We start from the raw sequence: 19,728 nt of genomic DNA on the forward strand, positions 1-19,728 counted from the left end.
AAGAAAACCACAAATAAAGAACAGAAAGTACAAGAAAAAGTAAAGCCTTGCCAAGGTGTATTAACTTTTCTACAAGTTAACAATAATTAATGTGGACGGTTTTAGTACAGAAGCTAACGTGTGAATGCTACAAGAATAAATTCACACACCAAATATCTAATCTTTGTGGGCTTTTACAGTTAAGGATACACCCCATGGAGATATCATAATATGGATTGCAGGAACAAACAGTCCCAACACTACAACAGGTCAGCAGCTTACATTTAAACTAGAACTACAAGCTATGGGAACTACAATTTTGGGGTTGACAAATTAGTTAGGTTATGCGCGTAAAAATGCAGCAGTAAGCAGGAAGGGAAGATTCAATTCTTGTTACCAACTTGCACGACCGCTGACTCCGTAAGTTGAGTGGTTTCGTTACTCGAGTGCTGGCCGTTCCTGCTGGTCCTTAGTTCTTCATTTCCTGGAACTTCCCCGAGTCGTTCCTGCATAAACAAAATCTAGCCCATTAGATGGGACAAGTTTGTGCCAACATATATCTGCTGCAATAATGAAGGGGAAGATGATTTCTCCATGCTCATCACTCTAGCTGCATACATACAATGAAATAGATAATAATATTTGTAACAGCCCAAGCCCAAGCCCACCGCCAACATGTATTGTTCTCTTTCGACCTTTTCTTTTGGGTTTCCCCTAAAACGCATCTGCTAGAGAGAAGTTTCCACGCTATTATAAAGAATGCTTTGTTTCCTCCCCAACCGATGTGGGATCTCACAATATTTATTGCGACGTAAGTCTAAATATCATACCCATCTCGTTGATTACCAGAAAGATGGCTAAGGATTATTCAAAGGAAAACAGCTTGCTCCATTTCACATGTACACTTCTTAGTAAATTAGATTTAAAAAATCAACATCATAAAGTAATTATAATGAAGTGATGGTCAAGGTGTGACAAAACATTGAGGGGGTGAAAGAAATGAGAAGCAGGAAACTAAATATTTTTAGTATTACCTTCAGAGAAGCATTCTCTGAGAGTAGTTGTTCATATTCACTCCTTATCCGGTTCACTTCAGACCTAAGACTGGCATTCTCTTCTTGTAATGCTTCAGCTCGGTGTGCTAATTCGTCACATTCTGCCTGAAAATCATGAGTTTGGAACCAGTTGGTAATAGGAGAGGGGTACGAGAACCCAGGTCTACCAACAAGATTAATAGTTTCCAGCAGGTTTTTCAATACCTGCTTACGTAACCGGGATCGTCGTGCAGATTCTCTATTTGATTGCTTTCTTCTCTGTCGTTTAATCTCTCTCTCATCCTAAATCCAAAATTTTATATTACTTTTTTTTTTGTCATTTTTCAACTTCAAAGTTCAAGTTATTGAATCATATTAAGAGTTTACCTGCAACCAAAGTTGTGACTGTATGCCATCCCGAGATCCAGTGGTAACTAGTCCTCCAGCAACTGGAACGGATTGAACCTTTCCACGCATTGCAGGGATAGTGGATGGTGTACCCCAATAGTCCATGCCAATATTTAAGTTGGTTGGGGGACCAGGACCGATACCCGGGGCCCCAGCAGTTGCCAATGGGATGGCAGCCATTGCCTGAGTATTAGATCCTCCGTTTTGAGTACCATGCATAGAGTTACCATTCTGAGATGCTTCAACTGTAACAGGAAAATGTATTTTTTACCATGTCTGACAAGAGATATTGTCGAGACGAAAGAAAAAAGAACCAAACCTTCCGAAGTGTCTTGCCTGGAACCTAACTTAGGTTGTGATTCCTACAAAAGTAAAGTACTGCTAAATCACTTTATCTCAAAAGAAAGACTGGAACAGCACTACCAAAAAAAAAAAAAAGACATTGGCATCAGAACTATACAAGCAAATAATAAACAGTATTGACATATTTCCCAATCTGTCAGTACATTTCCCCCCCTCAAACAATCTAAATTAACATTTAAACACAACTTATGAAAACTCTTTAACTTTCATTCTCAAGCTTCCTCATCGTTGAAAACGTCGTTCGACTTTAAGCACAGGGCTGAGGATCTCAATGAGGTAAGAAGAATAAATCTTTTTTTTTTTTTTGGGTGGGGGGGGTCCGGTCCCACTACTTATTCTTCAGATAAAGTGAATGCATAAAGAACCCAATAAACTTATGGCATGCAACATTAGTTTGACTCACCTACAGAAACAGAACCTATCCAGGTCACATCCAAAAATGAACAAAATCGATTCATTCGAGAGGAAGATGTCAATCGACAAGCAATGACCACTACTTACATTTTGAGAATTGGCATCGCTTCCTTCACTTGAACCTTCGCTGGCACTCTCAGCACTACAAAAATCAGGTCAGATTCACATCACCCAAGGATCCAATTGGCACATCAATAAAATTGTTATTCTACATAGGCAATTTCTAGAAAAGTTAGACAACCTCTTAGAGTATGCTCCATTGGCAGATGTTCCAGATGTTTTACCGAGCTCATTATTCTTCCCTGTAATCATGTTCAAACTGCCCAAACTTCCTTTTGATCTTTTAATTGGCAGCTTTTCCTTCACTTCAGGTAGCTTAACGTCTCCCTCCAAACTGCCTGCGGTATTACCCTATATACGTCTTCACATGTCATTTTTATCCGCTTAAAGACAATGATACCTGTCATAAAATAAGGAGGAAACTCACAGAGGCCTCAGTGATGCCATTTGGAGAAGGCATTGCAAATGGGCTAAAAGGATATGATCCCTATTATACACATTGGAATATAGCATAAAGTATTAAGCAAATCCGTCAGACAAAAAGATAATAGAAGTTTTAAACATTAAAAAAAAAAAAGTCAAATTATAATGCCCAGAAATACCGGGGGAATGGACGGATGAGCGTATATGCCACCAGGTGGATACATTGCAACATATGGATGTGGAGGCGTGCCATAAGGAGGCATAATATGCTGTAGATAAAAACCTACGTTTAGATGAATACACAGAGCATTCCTTCCCCAAAAGCACAAGGCCATATTCCTTAAAGAACTGTCACGAATATTGTATGTAATGCATCATACAGTTATCAGAAATGGCATGAACCATTACAGCACTCAACGATACGTAAACATTACCAAACAAGAAGTTCGCTCAAGAGACACGGGCTTCATGTTAGTATCCCCAAATACATTAATAGCGCCATAATTGAAATAATAATAAAATCAAGAAAAAGAGGAAGAGTGCTATAAAAACAGATTTCCAGTCCAATCAGAATATATGTGGGTCAACAAGCAGACATAATAGACCCAAAAAACCAGTAGATGTACCTGAACTCCCCACATATATGGGTGGGCTTGAGGGCTCGATGCCAAGAAACCATGTGGAGGAATAGGAGAATATGCCTGAAAACCAAAAAAGATATATATACATAATGATTTAACCACAATGTCATCCCAACAAACAGGATTAAACTAAAAGCTCTTGCCCCAGGGTAACCTGAAAACCTGACCAATCAGGATTAACTGCGCCGGCGCTTGTGGTTGAAGTCTGCTCCTGTAAAACGATTACAAGAGATTATCATACAGAACCTGTGAGGACAGACTTTAAAGAAAATGAAATAAACACTAAGAAACTGTAAGTTAACATTTTCAGTGACGTTTGATAGAAAAAATTTAAGTAACAACAAGAAGCCATAACCAATTAGAATCTCTGAGTACTTACTTTAAAGAAAATGAAACAAACACTAAGGAAATGTTTGCTCATATGTATTTGTTTCTGTGATAGAATTTTTAAACACGTAATACTAAATTCGATCTTGAAATTACTTTCTCAACCCATAATTTTATTTAAGAACGACTTGGTCGTTACAGGAAACGAAATTCTCGTGAAAAACAAAGAATGAGCTATATAGAACACAGTAAAAAGAAAAACAAAAATCACTTACAAAAGTCAAATGAAATAATATGCAACTCAAAATGAGGCCTAAATTAAACCTGGGTAGTAGGAGGCGGTGTCTTCGACTCCTTGTCTTTTGGTGGTTTCTCCATGTCACTGCCACTCATGGTTCTGCTTCCCATCTTCCTGCCATCCCCCAAGCCTTCCAATAACACGAATCCTAATCTTTACAAGACTGTAAACTGACCGAACCGCAGCCACTCCCTAATGGATTTCCTTGAACATAAACAACAACTTCAAATTTTAAATTCCGGTACAAACTGAATAAGAAGAGGAAAAAAAAATCTATATTTTCGTTCCCACAATTCAGAATTTCATTTGTGTGTTCAATTTTCTAGCAAAACAAACAGAAAACGCATAAATTTGAAGGAAAACAAGCACACTATTCAGCCCTAGCATGCATGAAGCTGAACAACAACGAACATAACCAAAAACCCTAACAGAAATGTGAGAGGAAAACAAAAGCACGAAAACACACACAATTCAAAATTGAACAAGATGGAGCTTTTTACTTACCAAAAATCGAAACCTCAAACCCACTGGGAGGAATAATTCGAGACTCAATTGAAGGAGCCTCGAAAGGTGATCAAACGATGAAGAGGAGGTTTGAAACAGCAGCGATGGCGAGGAAACGAATGGAAAATTTAGGGAATTGAGCGAGGAGGAATTTGGAAAAGATTCAAGAATTTTTTTTTTTTTCTTTTTCCTTGAAAAACTGAAAAAATGGAAAGATCAGAAGTAGAACACGGGAGATTGACGATGAGAGTCTTCGTACGGCGTGTTACTGTCTCTCTCTCTCTCTCTCTCTCTCGAGAAGAAAAGTCGCGAAATCGCCGTCTCGCCCCTCAGCCTCAGGGCATGAGCCACTCGATTTTCTCTCTCCTTCATTCCTTCGGCATGACCGGGCTCATGGGCTGAAGCCCAAATCTGTCTTCTTTCGGGCCCTGATTAATGGGCTTGGCCCATTCTTTCATATTGACATTCCTTCGGCATCGCCAGACTCGTGGGCTGAATTAAGCCCAGAGCTGTCTTCCTTCGGGTCCATATTAATGGGCTTGGCCCATTATTTGCATGTCGGCAGCCGAAGCCCATATCTATCTTTTTGGGCCCTGTTAATGGGCTTGGCTCATTATTTTCATGTTGGTATTCCTTCGGGATCACGAGACTCGAAGGCCCATGCTTGGCCCATTATTTTCATTATAATAATTACAATTTTAGTATGTGAATAATGATTTGATTTGAGCATAATTTTGGTGTATTTTGTTGGATATATTAATTAATGATTGAAAGCTGACCTGGCAGCGTGCGTTTAGGCAATAGGAAGAAAATCATATCTGATCCCTTAAGGATATCTCTTCTCACCAAATAAAAAAATAAAAATAAAAAACCTTATGGGTCCCACTTCCACACTTAATACTGCCATCCACGTGGCTATCATTAAAATCACCTCGTCCTGGACTCCCACCCACCTTTTTACTTATGCTATATATATATATATATATATATATATATATTATTTTTTTTTTAATTTTATTTTATTTTTTTTTTTTTTTTGTTAAAAATTAGAAGGGATAGAAAAATATTTTTAAAATCGTAAAAGATTTTATTAAAAAATTTAAATATTACAATAATATCTTTAAAAATAGTCTATATAATATATTAAAACTATGAGTACATTATTTCAAAAATACTATTTAACTTTAAAAGTTTTATTAATATCTTCAACATTTTTAAATTAACTAGATTTAAAAGATACTCATTAAAATTTAAAAGTAATATTAACATCATACTTTATTATTATTTTAGTATATGAACGAAAACAAATTATCCCATTTTTAATTTTTAGAAAGTTTATTAGCAGAAAGATTATTTTTTAAGTTTTTAAAAAATTTCAAGAGTTTTTCTTAAAAAATGGTATTTTTGAAACATTTTTAAAAATTGATGGGTAATTTAAATAAGAAAATTAAGTTAAAAAGAGAAAATTTAAAATTTTTAAGATTTTTTTTTTTTACTTAAAATACAAAATTTAATGATATTTTTTATTTATTTAACCTAAAAATTTAAAATAATATAAAATATATATATTTTAAGAAGTCCGCCTTTTCGTACTCTGCTCAGTTCTTCGTGCCTTGGATTCCCACGAAGACACTTTGGACCCATCTTCGGCGGTGCTGGACAAAAATTCCCCGCAACCGACGATCTTTGGACCAATCTTCTTTGTAGAATCCCATCCGTCGTTGTAGAACTCCAAATGTTCGATCTATTCGTCGCCATTTCTCCGTCGGCGTTGGCAATTACAATTTCGAGATCGACTTTCAAGAACTTTCGAGTGCCTTCTCATTCGCAATTACATTGCGATCTCCGAAGAAGAATCTTGATTCGGATTATAACTTGTGGTTTCTTGATTCAATTGTGCCAGGAAATTCGTCTTGATTTTGAGTAAATTTTGAGGATCGAACAGGTCGGCGCCTCTCTGTATTTTAGGGCTTTTCGGTTTCAAGAACGCAATCGATTTCTTTAATTCGAGCGATGCGAAGACGATTAATCGAACCAAAACGAATATCAGATATGAACTGAATAAAATCAAAGCCGTAAACTAGCATTTCGATGAGATTCTCTAACCTTTTTGATCGAGATTGTTTTGCCTGATTCTACGGCTGTCGGCGTTGGCCTGATATTGCCGGAAGTGATCGTCGGTCGCCGATAATTGCTGTTCCGCTGCCGCCAAGGTCTGAACAGTCTATCGTGGGATTGTTCTACGCGAACGAACAGTCCGCGATATTTAATAAATAAATAAATAACTTATTTCCTTTTTTTTAATACTTTTATCTATTTTAATTTTTAACCTAATAATTTTTTCATTCATCCAATACAATTTTGACACGTAAGCAGGTTTTAGTCTAATAATGGATTTTCAAAATTAATATGTTCATCCTTTGGTATTTGAGAGGTTAAAAAAAATGACTTGGGTGTACCAGAGCTTTGAATTTGATCTCTAATTTGACTTTGAAATTTGAAATTTGTTTCCTCGTCACCCCAAGTAAAACCGTGGTATATGAATGAATTGGGACAGATGTGTGATGTCGACATTGGCTGAGTGTGGAAACAAAACCACCATTTTATAAGAGTGTGGAAACATTTCCCTATTTTAAAACTTTGAGGGGAAGCCCGAGAGGGAAAGCCCAAATAGGATAATATCGGTTAGTGGTGGATCTGAGTCGTTACAAATGGTAATCAAAGCCAAACACCGGACGATGTGTCAGCATTCTCATTGTTTCTCGAATGAGGGTAGACACGAGGCGGTGTGCCATTAAGGACGCTGGCCCCAAAGAGGGGCGGATTTGGGGGCGGTCCCACATCAATCGGAGGAAGGAAAGAGTGCTAGTAAGGACACTAGGCCCCTAAGGGGGTGGATTGTGATGAGGACGCAGGGCCCCTAGGGGGATGGATTGTGATGTCCCACATTGGTTGGGGAGGAGAACAAATCACCCTTTACGAGGGTGTGAAAACCTTCCTCTAGCATACGCCTTTCAAAGCCTTAAGGAAAATAATATCTGCTAACGGTGGATCTGAGTCGTTACAAAATGAGTGAAGACAAAACATATGGGTATGTGGGATAGCCTTCACACTTAGAAACAAAGAGTAAATAACACCATTTTACAAAAATGCAGCGGAATGTCAAGTTCATCAAATGTCAAAATTGTAGTTTGAATCCTCGATATCGATCATAATTTACCTACGGAAGGGTTAAAATAAAAATTAAATTTATATTTAAACACGTCATATTCAATATTTAAAAATATATTTTAAAAAAAATTAAATTCAAATTTCAATATTCAAAAAAGTGTTTCCCCTTTTCTATTGCTTTTCCACCTCCCAATTTCTTTTGTTCTCGTAATGTTGTCATTTTCATAATAATTCCCCCACTCACGTTTTTAATGATGAGCTGTCAAGCGCGGGAAGGTCGATTTCACTAAATAATTTATTTTTATTAAACATAATATTTAACCAACTTATTAATTTAAAATACAAAATTTAACTTTTTTAAGCTATATATTTAGGGAAATGATAATAATTCAACTAATTACTGATAAATATTAAAATATTTAATAAATAATAAATAAATATCCAACAATATAATCAAATATAGTTTTCATTCAATATTCATTTTATAAATGGTTAAAAATATATAAAATAAAGTGTTTTTTTGTTACATGATTATTGTTTAATTAGCTTCAAATTAATTTTAAGTAACTAAAATTACAATTTATTAAAAATAAATAAATTAAAAATTAAAAAATACAAAATTAAATAAATGAAACTGAAAGTAATTACTTAAAAAAAGAACTAAAAGAAAATGTTATTAAATTGAAGTCAAATGACATTAATGAATAAATGGTGGAAACTAAAATTACAGCGTCAAAGTTAACGATACCGTTACCGTCAAAATCGAGATGATTTCCCACGCTCTACGAAGCGCTTTCAAACAGCAATTTCATGGTACCAGATATCTTGGTCGTGTCGGCATTTAAGTCCACGCGCTTCATAGGCGCGTGGATTACTTCAACGAAACCGTCTGTTTAAAATTTGGGACCCACTTCTGTCTTTATCCCCTCTCTCCCTAATCAATATCTCTCTTACTTACCCTCTGAATCGAGTAGTTTTATTAATATATATATAATTAATTAATTAATATATTATCTTTCGATTAACAATAAATTAACTTATACTCTAAATTTTGAAGTAAATTATATAATTATTATAAAATAGGTATATAGATTCCGAGATCTCATAACAGTTGAAGAGGGAACACATTCCTCGTAAAAGTGTGGAAACCAGTCCGTCATATAAAACTGTGAGAATGACTGTGGTGCTTAACAGACTGAAATGGACAATATCTGTTAGGGCTTGAAGTGTTACAAATAATATTAGAGCCAAGCACCTGGCGGTGTGTCAACGAGGACGCTAGACCCCAAGAGAGGTGGACTATGAGATCTCACATTGGTTGGCGAGGGAAACTAAGTATTCATTATAAAGGTGTGGAAGTATCTTCTTAGACGCGTTTTTAAACCGTGAGGCTGACAATAATATAGGCAAAAGCGGACAATATCTGCTAGTAGTGGACTTGGACTGTTACCGTTATTGAAAAACAACTGCATTAGATAACCACAACTAGTAATTAAAAAAACAATTTATATTTTTTAAATTAAAAAAATAACGGTATTCAATTGATATATAGGATAAGAATTAACAATATAATAGTTGCAGTGATGTAACGCTTTTTTTAATATTTTTTAATACCAAATTTTACCGTAAGCCTTTCATCGTTTGAATCTCGCCCATAACCTTAAGGCTATGCCATCCTAAGGTGCTACTAAATGGAAGGATCGATGTCGGAAAAATGGAGTGCTATCATATAGCTTTGTATCGGCTAAGTTCACGAGTTGGAGATAAGCGGACTCGAACCGCTGACATCTGCCATAGGGTAAACCACCGCCTCTCAGGCCCCCGACTGATTCTACCATAGAGGCCAACGATAGACAATAACTCCCCCCGAACACAGCTTACAACTTTCATCGTACTGTGCTCTCTAAAGAGCAACTCTTTTCAAAATCTCAGAAGGTACTGAGTTGGAATGTAATACTGCTATAACCCCGACTATAACTCAACCAGTGAATTATATATTTTAATGTAATAAATTATAATAATAATTTTTTTTATATATTATAAATATAATAAATATAAAGTAAAAAATATATATATATATATATATTTTTTTTTGTTTATAGATATTTTAACCGGATTGAGCCTTACACCCATTGCTCTCTCACCATTTTTGTTCTCTCTCCGAACTCCGTACTGTATTTCATCTCCTTCTCTCTCTCTGGAAGGGGCTTCGTCTTGTGTTCTTGCGTTCATGGTGGTGGGTTTCGCAGAGGCTTTGCCTTTTGGGTTCCAAAAGCCCCAATCAAACCTCAAAAAGCCGTCTCTCTGGCTTCCTTCGCTTCGCAAACTCAACGATTCGCTTTCATTTTGTCACTTTCCTCATCCATTTCCATTTTGACTCTCTCTAAAAGCGAAACTGTTTACTCTTCAAAAGGTATTTCTCTCTCTCTAGTTTTCCCCTTTTTTTTAATCTATTATCTTCTGGTAAAATAGTCTTCGCTTTGAATATTTGATTCTTGTGGATTTGTTGGGCGTGCTCTGCTGTTCTTTATCTTTTTGTTTGTTTATAATTTGTTTGACTCTGATTTTTTCAACTCTTGGATTGTAGAGGTGCGTTCGTCTGCTTTTTTCAAGGTTTTGAAAAATATTGTTTGATTTGCGTTTTGGATGTCCTGATTTTGACTGGAAACTTCGTGATCGAGAACCTTGATGAATGGAGCTTTCTGATTTTGAAGTTTTCTTAGCATTCTGTTCTTTCTCTTGAGATTTTGAGTTTGATTTCTGTCATTGATGTGATTTGGTTGAACTAGGAACGATCAATCCAGGCTCTGATGAATGTTTCTGTTGGAGTCTTCTTCGTGTCAGGATTTTTGTTTATATCTTTTGCCATTGTCTCTGTTGATTGAGGAGATGATTAAGCTTTACTCGTGGATGCTGTTGTAGGGAACCATATATAAAATTTGAGTTCTTCTATCTCAAAAAGTGTTCAGAAGTTTGGATTTAGTACTCCGCTGTAAATCTAGCAATATGTCGGTTGAAACCAAAAGAAGGGGGGAAAAAAACTGGAAGGAATTGGTGAAGAAGATGCTCCCACCTGGAGCATCTCTCCCTGAAAGTGCTAGCGATCTAGATTACTCTATAGCTATGGAGTACGAGGGTCCACCAGTAGTCCATGACGTTCCAAGAATCGAACCGCTTGACGTAAATTCTCGTTCAATTCCAGTTGCTGAACCTCTTTCTGAATCCCAAAGGTCCATTGCAAAGGACGGTCCTCCAACGATCGAACCAATTCCTTTGCCTGTCTCTCGTATTGCTGGCGTCACGAGTTCGCCTGCTCAAAGCCCAAGGGCATCAGGAAGTTCAGAGTCTGTAGTATCCGTCTTGCAAAACCATGATTTTTCTTCAGCTTCACCTTCTGCCTCCCCAGCTTCAGTTCACAACCCACCTAGCAATCAACCTAAACAAGTGGTTATTGATGCAAGAAGAGCACCTGTTGTCACTTTTAATACTGTTGATCACTCCCATCGAAAAGAACTTAGCGTCGAGAAGCAAGTGTATCCTGAGTACATAGGAGTTTCGAAAGAGAAAAAGAAAAAGAAAAGTCGGGTATGTTATAGGTGTGGCAAAGGAAAGTGGGAAACAAAGGAGTCATGTCTTGTCTGTGATGCCAAGTATTGCGGCAACTGTGTGCTTAGAGCCATGGGATCGATGCCTGAAGGGCGTAAATGTGTCACTTGCATTGGTGATCCTATAGACGAGTCGAAGAGGTCGAAATTGGGCAAGCATTCGAGGGTCTTGTCTCGACTACTTAGTCCTTTGGAAGTGAAGCAGATTATGAAAGCAGAGAAAGAATGTCCTGCTAATCAACTTCGCCCCGAACAGCTGATTGTAAATGGATCACCCCTACGATCCGAAGAGATGGCAGAATTACTTGGATGCCCTCTGCCTCCACAGAAACTGAAACCCGGAAGATATTGGTACGACAAAGAATCTGGTCTCTGGGGAAAGGTAACTATAATTTACTGACGTTAGCTTTTCTATGTGTACTTAATGTATGGCCATGTGACCTTTGCTTCTGCAACTAGAACTTCATGAAGTACTTTTGTTTTGACCTGACAGGAAGGAGAAAAACCAGATAAAATCATTAGTTCGAACTTAAGTTTCACCGGCAAACTTAGCCCGCACGCAAGCAATGGGAACACTGAAGTTTACATCAATGGTCGAGAAATCACGAGACTCGAATTAAGGGTGCTTAAGGTACACCTTTTGGCTTCATAAGGTGGAATATAGGCATTTAATGCTCTTTGTTTTTGCTTCTGAAACTGTAACTGCTAATTTTTTATATCATACACAGTGCCCTATGTCATAAATGATCAAGGAAAAAGATTATGGAGGAGATGATGTACTGTATTGCCTCTTTAGATGGAGAATCTGAATACTTGTAATCCTTAGTCAGCTTGAATGTTGAAGAAGTTATATAGAAAATGTAAGAACTTATGAGATCCCACATCGGTTGGAGAGGGGAACGAAGCATTCCTTATAAGTGTGTGAAAACCTCTTCCTAGTGGAAGCATTTTAAAACCTTGAAGGAAAGCCCGGAAGGGAAAACCCAAAGAGGACAATATCTGCTAGCGGTGGCTTGGGCTGTTACAAATGGTATCAGAGCCAGACACCGGGCAGTGTGCCAGCGAGGATGTTGGACCCCAATTGGGGGGGGGGGAGTGGATTGTGAGATCCCACTTCGGTTAGAGAGGGGGACGAAACATTCCTTTTAAGAGTGTGGAGTGTGGAAACCTCTCCCTAGTGGACGCGTTTTAAAACCTTGAGGGAAAGGCCGGAAGGGAAAGCCCAAAGAGTGCAATATATGTTAGCGATGGGCTTGGACCGTTACAGGACTATATGTATAAATATATTGAAACATGACTAGATATCTTATATTTGTTTAGTTTTGTTTAGTTTTGTTTGAGATGGTTGTTCTGGTGGCTGGTCTTGGGCACATCACGTAACATCTATCTATAGAGGAGACTGCACTTTAACTGACCTGTATTGCACACTGTTTTCAGCCTCCTTGTCACATGAATGCCTTGATGAGAACTCTTAAGCTTATTTCATTGGCTTCCTTTCAGAACTAAAATTATCTTGATGTCTACTAAAAAAAGTTATTAATATTATGAACTCGGTTCCCTTTAGATGTCTAATGGCTTGCAGTATCTGGTAGAACTAAACGTACCCAATGCTATTAACTTTTCAGTTGGCAAACGTACAATGCCCACGTGACACCCATTTTTGGGTCTACGACGACGGTCGCTACGAGGAAGAAGGTCAGAACAATATCAGAGGAAATATTTGGGAGAAGGTGAACATAAAACCTTTTGAATGAAGGCTAACCTATGTCAAATTTATCCTTTTTGATATCAAGAACCTTATATATGCTTTGGTTAAGGCAGGCTTCAACGCGCTTTGTATGTGCTTTGTTCTCATTGCCCGTGCCACATGGTCAGCCACCCCATGGAGTGAGAGAAGAGGCTAGCAATTATACAACAGTTCCCAACTACTTTGAGCAACAAAAGAGGATTCAGAAACTTCTTCTCATTGGGATTGAAGGCTCCGGAACTAGCACAATCTTTAAGCAGGTAAACATTTCATCATTATTGTCGTTATTTTTGTACTCAGATCGTCGCTTCCTTGGGCTTTTCGATCTTCCCAATATTACATCTGAAGTTTGGAAACCATGTAACATAACTTAATGTAGGTAGTGGAGAGAAGTAGAAACTTAAATGTATATATGTTGACAGAACTAGTACAGCTAGACAACCACGGTTTTTTCTAAAGAGTTGTCAGACGTCTCGATAAATCTAAGTTTATACTTTTTCTTTTTAAGTTTGGGATACAATTATAACAGTCCAAGCCCACCGCTAACAGATAAGGTCCTCTTTGGGCTTTCCCTTCTCTCTAGGTTTTTGTTCCCCTCTTCAACCGATGTGGAATCTCACAATCCACCCCACTTTGGAGCCCAGCGTCCTTGCTGGCACTCGTTACTTTCTCCAATCGATATGGGATCTCACAATCTAGCACCCTTCGGGACCTAGCATTCTCACTGAAACACAGCCCGGTGTCCACCCCCTTTTGGGCTCAGCGTCCTCACTGACACACTGCTCAGTGTCAAGCTCTGATACCTTTTGTAAAAATCCAAGCCTACCGTTAGCAGATATTGTCCTCTTTGGGCTTTCCCTTTCAAGCTTCTCCTCAAGATTTTTAAAACGCGTCTGTTATGGAGAGGTTTCCACACTCTTATAAAGAATGTTTCGTTCTCCTCTCCAACCGACGTGGAATCTCACAGCAATAGAGTAAACTTCTCTTTATGTCAATAGATCACAAACGTGGATGGATATATGGATATATGAATATATGAATGCATGTATTCTTTTGGCTTTTGGTTTCTACTATTATTTTCGTGGGCCATTAAGCTTTGAAGGTAAGAGGTCTGTTTGACGTATTGTATAAAAAGAAAACGAAAGATTTTATCTTGCAATTGTGAGGTGGTCACGGGGAATGTATCTCTGAGAAGGTTGTTTAAAATCTATTAGAAATGAAACAATTCCATCCACTATCTTCAATGTTTACTTTTTTGGGCAGGGAAAATTTTTGTATGGGAACAGATTTACTGAAGAAGAACTTCAAGACATCAAACTTATGATTCAGAGTAATATGTACAAGTATCTTAGCATCTTGCTTGATGGTCGAGAACGCTTTGAGGAGGAATTCATGAACCGAAAAAAGGTTCAAAGTTCCCAAGAAGGTCGAGCTCTCGAAACTGGTAATTTTTGCGATGTTCATTGGGCTTTATGATTAGATCAGGCTAGAAGTCTCTCCCTAAAGATTGTACTTATTTAATGAAATGTTACTCATGCTTCTCTAAGTACAAAATTTTCTTTTCACAGATGGAGAGAGGGAAGCTAGTGAATGTATTTACTCCATCAACCCAAGGTTGAAACATTTTTCCGATTGGCTCCTCGATATCATCGCTACCGGAGATTTGGATGCGTTCTTCCCTGCTGCAACTCGTGAGTACGCTCCGTTAGTTGAAGAGCTATGGAAGGATCCTGCAATCCAGGAAACGTACAAGAGAAAAGACGAGCTACACTTCCTTCCCGACGTTGCCGAGTACTTCTTAAGCAGGGTAATCCATCACATACTCAAATTTCAAAACCAGAACGTTTTTATTGATGATAACATTGTCTGCCATCATCACGTTTCATCTTTTTTGTTTAGGAACGATTGAATTGTTTCGGGAAAATGCTTAGAATTTGTGATTGTTTGCAGGCAGTGGAGGTTTCAAGCAATGAATATGAACCTTCTGATAGAGATATCCTGTATGCAGAAGGGGTAACCCAAGGGAATGGATTGGCTTTCATGGAATTTTCACTTGATGATCGGAGTCCAATGTCTGAGACCTACACTGATAATCTTGAAGCTCCGCCCCCACCTCTTACTAGGTATGGAGTGGAATTAGTGAATGAATGAATTTCTAAGCCAAGAATCCCCTTAGAAGTGTTTTGACTCATTGGCTTGTATCTATCGTTACAGATACCAACTTATAAGGGTAAGTGCCAAGGGGATGAATGAAGGGTGCAAATGGGTAGAGATGTTTGAAGATGTTCGAGTTGTCGTCTTCTGCGTTGCGCTTAGTGATTTCGATCAATTGTCTCGTGCCCCAGAAGGTAACAGCAGCGGAAACCTATTACAAAACAAGATGATGCAGAGTAAGGAGCTTTTCGAGACAATGGTCCAACACCCTTGTTTCAAAAATACCCCATTTGTGTTGATACTCAACAAATACGATCTCTTTGAAGAGAAAGTAAATCGAGCATCATTGAATGTCTGCGAATGGTTTAACGATTTCAGCCCCGTGCGACCGCTGCATAGCAACCAGTCACTATCTCATCAAGCTTACTACTATGTAGCTATGAAATTCAAAGACCTTTATCAATCCATCACGGGTCGTAAGCTTTTCGTGTGGCAAGCTAGAGCGAGGGACCGAGTGACGATTGATGAGGCATTCAAGTATATAAGAGAAGTTGTGAAGTGGGATGAGGAGAAAGAGGGGCCTTACTATGGAGGACCTGAGGATTCCTTCTATAGCACAGATGTGAGCTCATCTCCATTTGTTAGACAACAATGAGGTTTCTTTCTTGTACTAGTTTCATAGATAGTGTCAAAAGGAAGCCCAAAAAAGGAAGAAAAACATGGCTTCACTTTCCATCGCTTCTCTACTCCTTTGAATAAGGTTATTCTTGCAAATTTTTTTTATGAAGGCTAGTTTATAAGAAATCTTGAACTTTGGATGAAACTGATCCTCATGGAGCTCATTAAATCTCAATTGTATGCAACAAAAGTAACAAATACAGAAGGGAAGAGTCCAATAACCACTCTTTAAGTCCGTTTCTCAACTCCTCCAATCCATGCTCACTTTCAAAACTAAGACGTAGAGGCTTCTGATTCCTAGAAAATAGTTCAAGAAAGATGGAGGCAAGATAGCTAGCTAGCTAGCCAAGCCAGCACATGAGAATCTTATGAAGGATCAGTAGTTTCTTCTGGCTTTTTGCTTCCTCCCTCTGCTAAGTTGTTTAGAGATGCAATGAAGAGGATTACGATGCAACTAGATCAGGCGTCTCGGCCTCGACTGAAAGCAAAGTTGAATGAACTTTATCCACCCAACTGTCCAGTCGGTCTCGCAGGGATTTGATCTGTGGAATGCCTAGTACCCTTGGTTGCACCCAGGAAACATGGACCGTTCCCTCGACTTGATCGATGATACCCTCTATAAGGTGGACCTGCAATAAAAATCACTCAGCTTTTTGTTATCATTCGTCAGAAAAACAATGGTCGAGTTCTCCAATCATGGCAATTATCGAATCAGTAAGAAAGGTCGTTAAATGAAAAGGAACGAGGTGAAAGAAAAAAAAAACTGTAAGACAAGGGTTTCGTCAGAACAGGTCAAGATGAAACATGTTATGAGAGGTATCAATCAGCAACCATGTTGATCGATATTTTTACACATTCAACCTAGAAGGAATTTATGTGCCTTTCAAAATAATATCACCATAGCTTTTTCTCTAGGTAAAAACCGAGTTCTTCCAGCATCATAATTTCTCGACCCTATCTTAATTTGAAGTGACCAAAGCCATGGACAAATTTGAAACAAACATTCTTGTGAAAAAGAACTATAAGTGAAACTTACAGACAGGCTCTTCATTAGTAGATGCTCCACATCCTCAATAGAGAGTTTTGTTCGTTCTGCTATAACCTTCAATGGGATCGTTCGATCTTCAGATGGCCGGCTGCAATAAAATCAAATTAGCACAAAAATGATACAGAAAATCAAGTTATTGGGCAGATATCAAGCAGAGAAAGGAGCAAGGCCTGCATGCCTGAAGATAATTTCCATGAGGCAGAGAATATTGATTTTCTCCAATAGTTTCTTTTCATTTTCAACTAAAGCCGGTTGAGCCCTTAAAGCTGCATTATGGACTTGGCATAATTCTTGATAGCGAACTAAATCACCAGCATTGAATGCCTGAAGAATGTAGTAAAGCCACTCGACCTTTGTGCCCAACAGACTTTTGATCTGAAGAGACAAAAAGTTACACACACACATCAGGTTTGAAGTCGAAAAATAAATAGAGACAAAAAGATTAGGCACGGGCTACAATATCTACATAGAGATACCAATTGTTGCAGCCATTGTTAATCACGTTATAAGTACAAAGATCGTTGTATTTGCACTCGAACTAAATTATTTATTGAAAAAACTGAGTGATATTTATGTTTATTACTCCACCTCAAGGAGAAAAGACCAATAAGGAAATAAGCACTCAGAGGTGACATAAAATTATTAAACAATGAGATAGCAAAATAATAATGAACTATGGTGCAAATTCTTACAATAGGATGTGCAAGAAGCTCTCCAAAGTTGTAGATGTTATCTCCCAAAAGTGCAGAAAGAGACAAATCAAAGGCCAAATCCTGCAGGCACAACGACGGGCAATAATTTAAATAATGAACATGAACCAAATATGGATAGCGGATAAGTACCGATCGACGGGCAATTGGATTTATGAAATGAGTTATTTCTTATTTGAAAGGGGAAAAAAAAAGAAGAAATAGAAAGAAAAGTTAAACTGTACATAAAGAAAGAAACTATTCGCCATACCAATTTAAATGAGTCTGAGAGTGATTCCACTGAAGTATATGCGAGATAAAGAAGAGCACTTTTATAGAACTCAGCAAATTCTTGGCGGAACTTATAAAATTGAGATGAAACCCAATAATAGCTAGCATAAACAGATGGATCAATGTCAGTCATGCTGTCAAGAGTGCTCTTTCCATCTTCCAAAAGTTTCTTGCACTCTTTTCGGTCACCTTGCTCGAGCTTAAAAATAGCTATTTGCATTTTAATATAAAGGATAGGCTCCTCTATGCGGTGCTCTTTAGTACTCCTCAGTTTCTCGATTATCCCTTCAAGATAACTAATGGCAGCTTCTTTCTCTGCATATTGCCGAGAAACAATCACAGCAAAATGTGCAAGCTTGAGAAGATTGATTTTGGTCTCAAAATCAGTGATGAAGTTGTGATACAACTGAATCAGTGCATCACCAGCCTGAACATTTAACCATAAAAAAAATATTAATTGAACTTGAGGTTTCTGCATAAAGGCAGGTAGGTAAAGCATGTTCAAATATACAAGGATTCACCAGAGATAAAACATATATTAGCTAGCTCGAACTAATTTAAAATTATTTCGGCTCTAGATAGACCGAAATCAGTGCCCGATGAATGTAGCAATTATCCTCTCCTTAATTCTAAATATCCCGAGGTCATATTCTTTAAGAAATGGGTGAAATCAGGGAAGTCATACTCAGGTAGTAACAAAGACCCAGTTCATGCTTACTATCTAATTCTCCAATCTACAGTTTTAACTTCAAATCCAGATAGTGCACGTTAGATTACCGAGCCCCAAAGCTTAAGATGTTCATGGTGACAAAGGTGACTTTGGCCTTTCAGTTAATGCCTCAACACCTCTCTCTCAAATAGACCTAACAAGCAGGTTATGAACATGAAATGGAGAGAAAATTATGAGGCAAAGATTGGAACACAAAACTTCTTGATCTACTTCAGTGAAACAAAAACTTAACCTACTCAATCCAGTCTTCAGAAATGAGTAAATTAGTCACAAGTCACCTCAAACAGATGATTAATTCTCCAACTAACCACCCCGTATTCAGTCGATCTGTTTAACTAATTTGCTCATATTACAGATATAAACAAGGGGAAATTTCTACCGTAGTTTAGATTTCGACAACTCTGAATCCAATCGGGAGTCGAATACGGAATCCAGTAGGCTAAACAAACCCCTGTGAGCAAAACCCCTCAAAGTTTCAACCCCCGCGATCTTCTCCGTCTAAAGAACCCTAAGTTCGCCATCCATTTCGCCATCACAAATTCAATCTTAACATTCCCAGACACAAAACCCTAACAGTATCCATCTAAAAATCAAAGCATCTAAAAGCTAAAATACCAGCACACACTTCATGAAATCGAAATGTCAATACATTCATCGAAAACGTGGTAAGTTGAAAAAACACACCTGGAAGACCGTGAGAGCGACGAACTGCTCAAGCTTAAGTGTGAGCTGATGCCAAAGCTTCTTCTGGTACAGATCTGCTAGCGAATTGTACCATTCAGCGAGCTCAGGATGCGAGTTGCGAAGAGAATCGAGGTACTGCAAAGCGGCCATGGCTACTCCGGCTATGGATTCTCGGAAGGAGACAAGAAAGAGAACTCCAATGATTTATATAATTCGTGCCTCTTCCTCTGCTCTTTTTCTTGTTCTCAAAGAAAAGAATAGAAAAGCAGAGTAAGCTTTAGACGAGAGAGGCTTTATGGTCAATTCGCACCGTCGCATATGGAGTCGGGTTGGGAATGACCCGACCCGACCCCGTGATGGGTTATCGGGTCGGGTTGAGCAATATCACCGTCAATTTTTTTTAATTCTTTTTGGAAAAAAAAAAAAATCAAAATTTTCCCTTAAAAAGATATTTTCTTTTACATTAAATTTTTTTATTTT

At 38.0% G+C, this 19,728-nt stretch overlaps 3 protein-coding genes across 7 annotated transcripts; 1 reads left to right on the forward strand and 2 right to left on the reverse strand.

Moving 5' to 3' along the window:
• Positions 1–28: 28 nt before the first annotated feature.
• Positions 29–6,685, reverse strand: LOC111809877 (bZIP transcription factor 16). 5 transcript variants are annotated; one of them, XM_087117623.1, is made up of 13 exons: positions 6,558–6,685; positions 3,974–4,151; positions 3,477–3,533; positions 3,308–3,382; positions 2,861–2,950; positions 2,686–2,745; positions 2,440–2,609; positions 2,286–2,340; positions 1,741–1,783; positions 1,401–1,666; positions 1,239–1,316; positions 1,014–1,139; positions 29–485 (listed from the first exon to the last, which is right to left on the reverse strand). In XM_087117623.1, exons 2-13 carry the CDS (start codon positions 4,055–4,057, stop codon positions 363–365), a joined length of 1,227 nt encoding a protein of 408 aa, XP_086973749.1. In that variant the 5' UTR covers positions 4,058–4,151; positions 6,558–6,685; the 3' UTR covers positions 29–362. The 5 variants fall into 5 exon arrangements, with proteins under 5 accessions (XP_086973749.1, XP_023552113.2, XP_023552112.2 ...); XM_023696345.2 differs by lacking the exon at positions 6,558–6,685 and adding an exon at positions 4,452–4,762 and having other exon boundaries at positions 3,974–4,139; XM_023696344.2 differs by lacking the exon at positions 6,558–6,685 and adding an exon at positions 4,452–4,762.
• Positions 6,686–9,742: 3,057 nt separating this feature from the next.
• Positions 9,743–15,951, forward strand: LOC111809881 (extra-large guanine nucleotide-binding protein 3). The gene is made up of 9 exons (XM_023696350.2): positions 9,743–10,035; positions 10,545–11,609; positions 11,721–11,858; positions 12,853–12,957; positions 13,049–13,234; positions 14,238–14,418; positions 14,543–14,781; positions 14,925–15,097; positions 15,189–15,951. Exons 2-9 carry the CDS (start codon positions 10,629–10,631, stop codon positions 15,781–15,783), a joined length of 2,598 nt encoding a protein of 865 aa, XP_023552118.2. The 5' UTR covers positions 9,743–10,035; positions 10,545–10,628; the 3' UTR covers positions 15,784–15,951.
• On the reverse strand, positions 15,941–19,499 carry LOC111809884 (26S proteasome non-ATPase regulatory subunit 13 homolog A). The gene is made up of 6 exons (XM_023696355.2): positions 19,249–19,499; positions 17,815–18,261; positions 17,547–17,627; positions 17,033–17,229; positions 16,843–16,942; positions 15,941–16,435 (listed from the first exon to the last, which is right to left on the reverse strand). Exons 1-6 carry the CDS (start codon positions 19,396–19,398, stop codon positions 16,250–16,252), a joined length of 1,161 nt encoding a protein of 386 aa, XP_023552123.2. The 5' UTR covers positions 19,399–19,499; the 3' UTR covers positions 15,941–16,249.
• Positions 19,500–19,728: the final 229 nt, after the last annotated feature.

Source organism: Cucurbita pepo, chromosome 14, assembly GCF_057944985.1.
Source record: "Cucurbita pepo subsp. pepo isolate OVF chromosome 14, ASM5794498v1, whole genome shotgun sequence".
In the NCBI taxonomy this organism is placed as follows: Eukaryota; Viridiplantae; Streptophyta; class Magnoliopsida; order Cucurbitales; family Cucurbitaceae; genus Cucurbita; species Cucurbita pepo.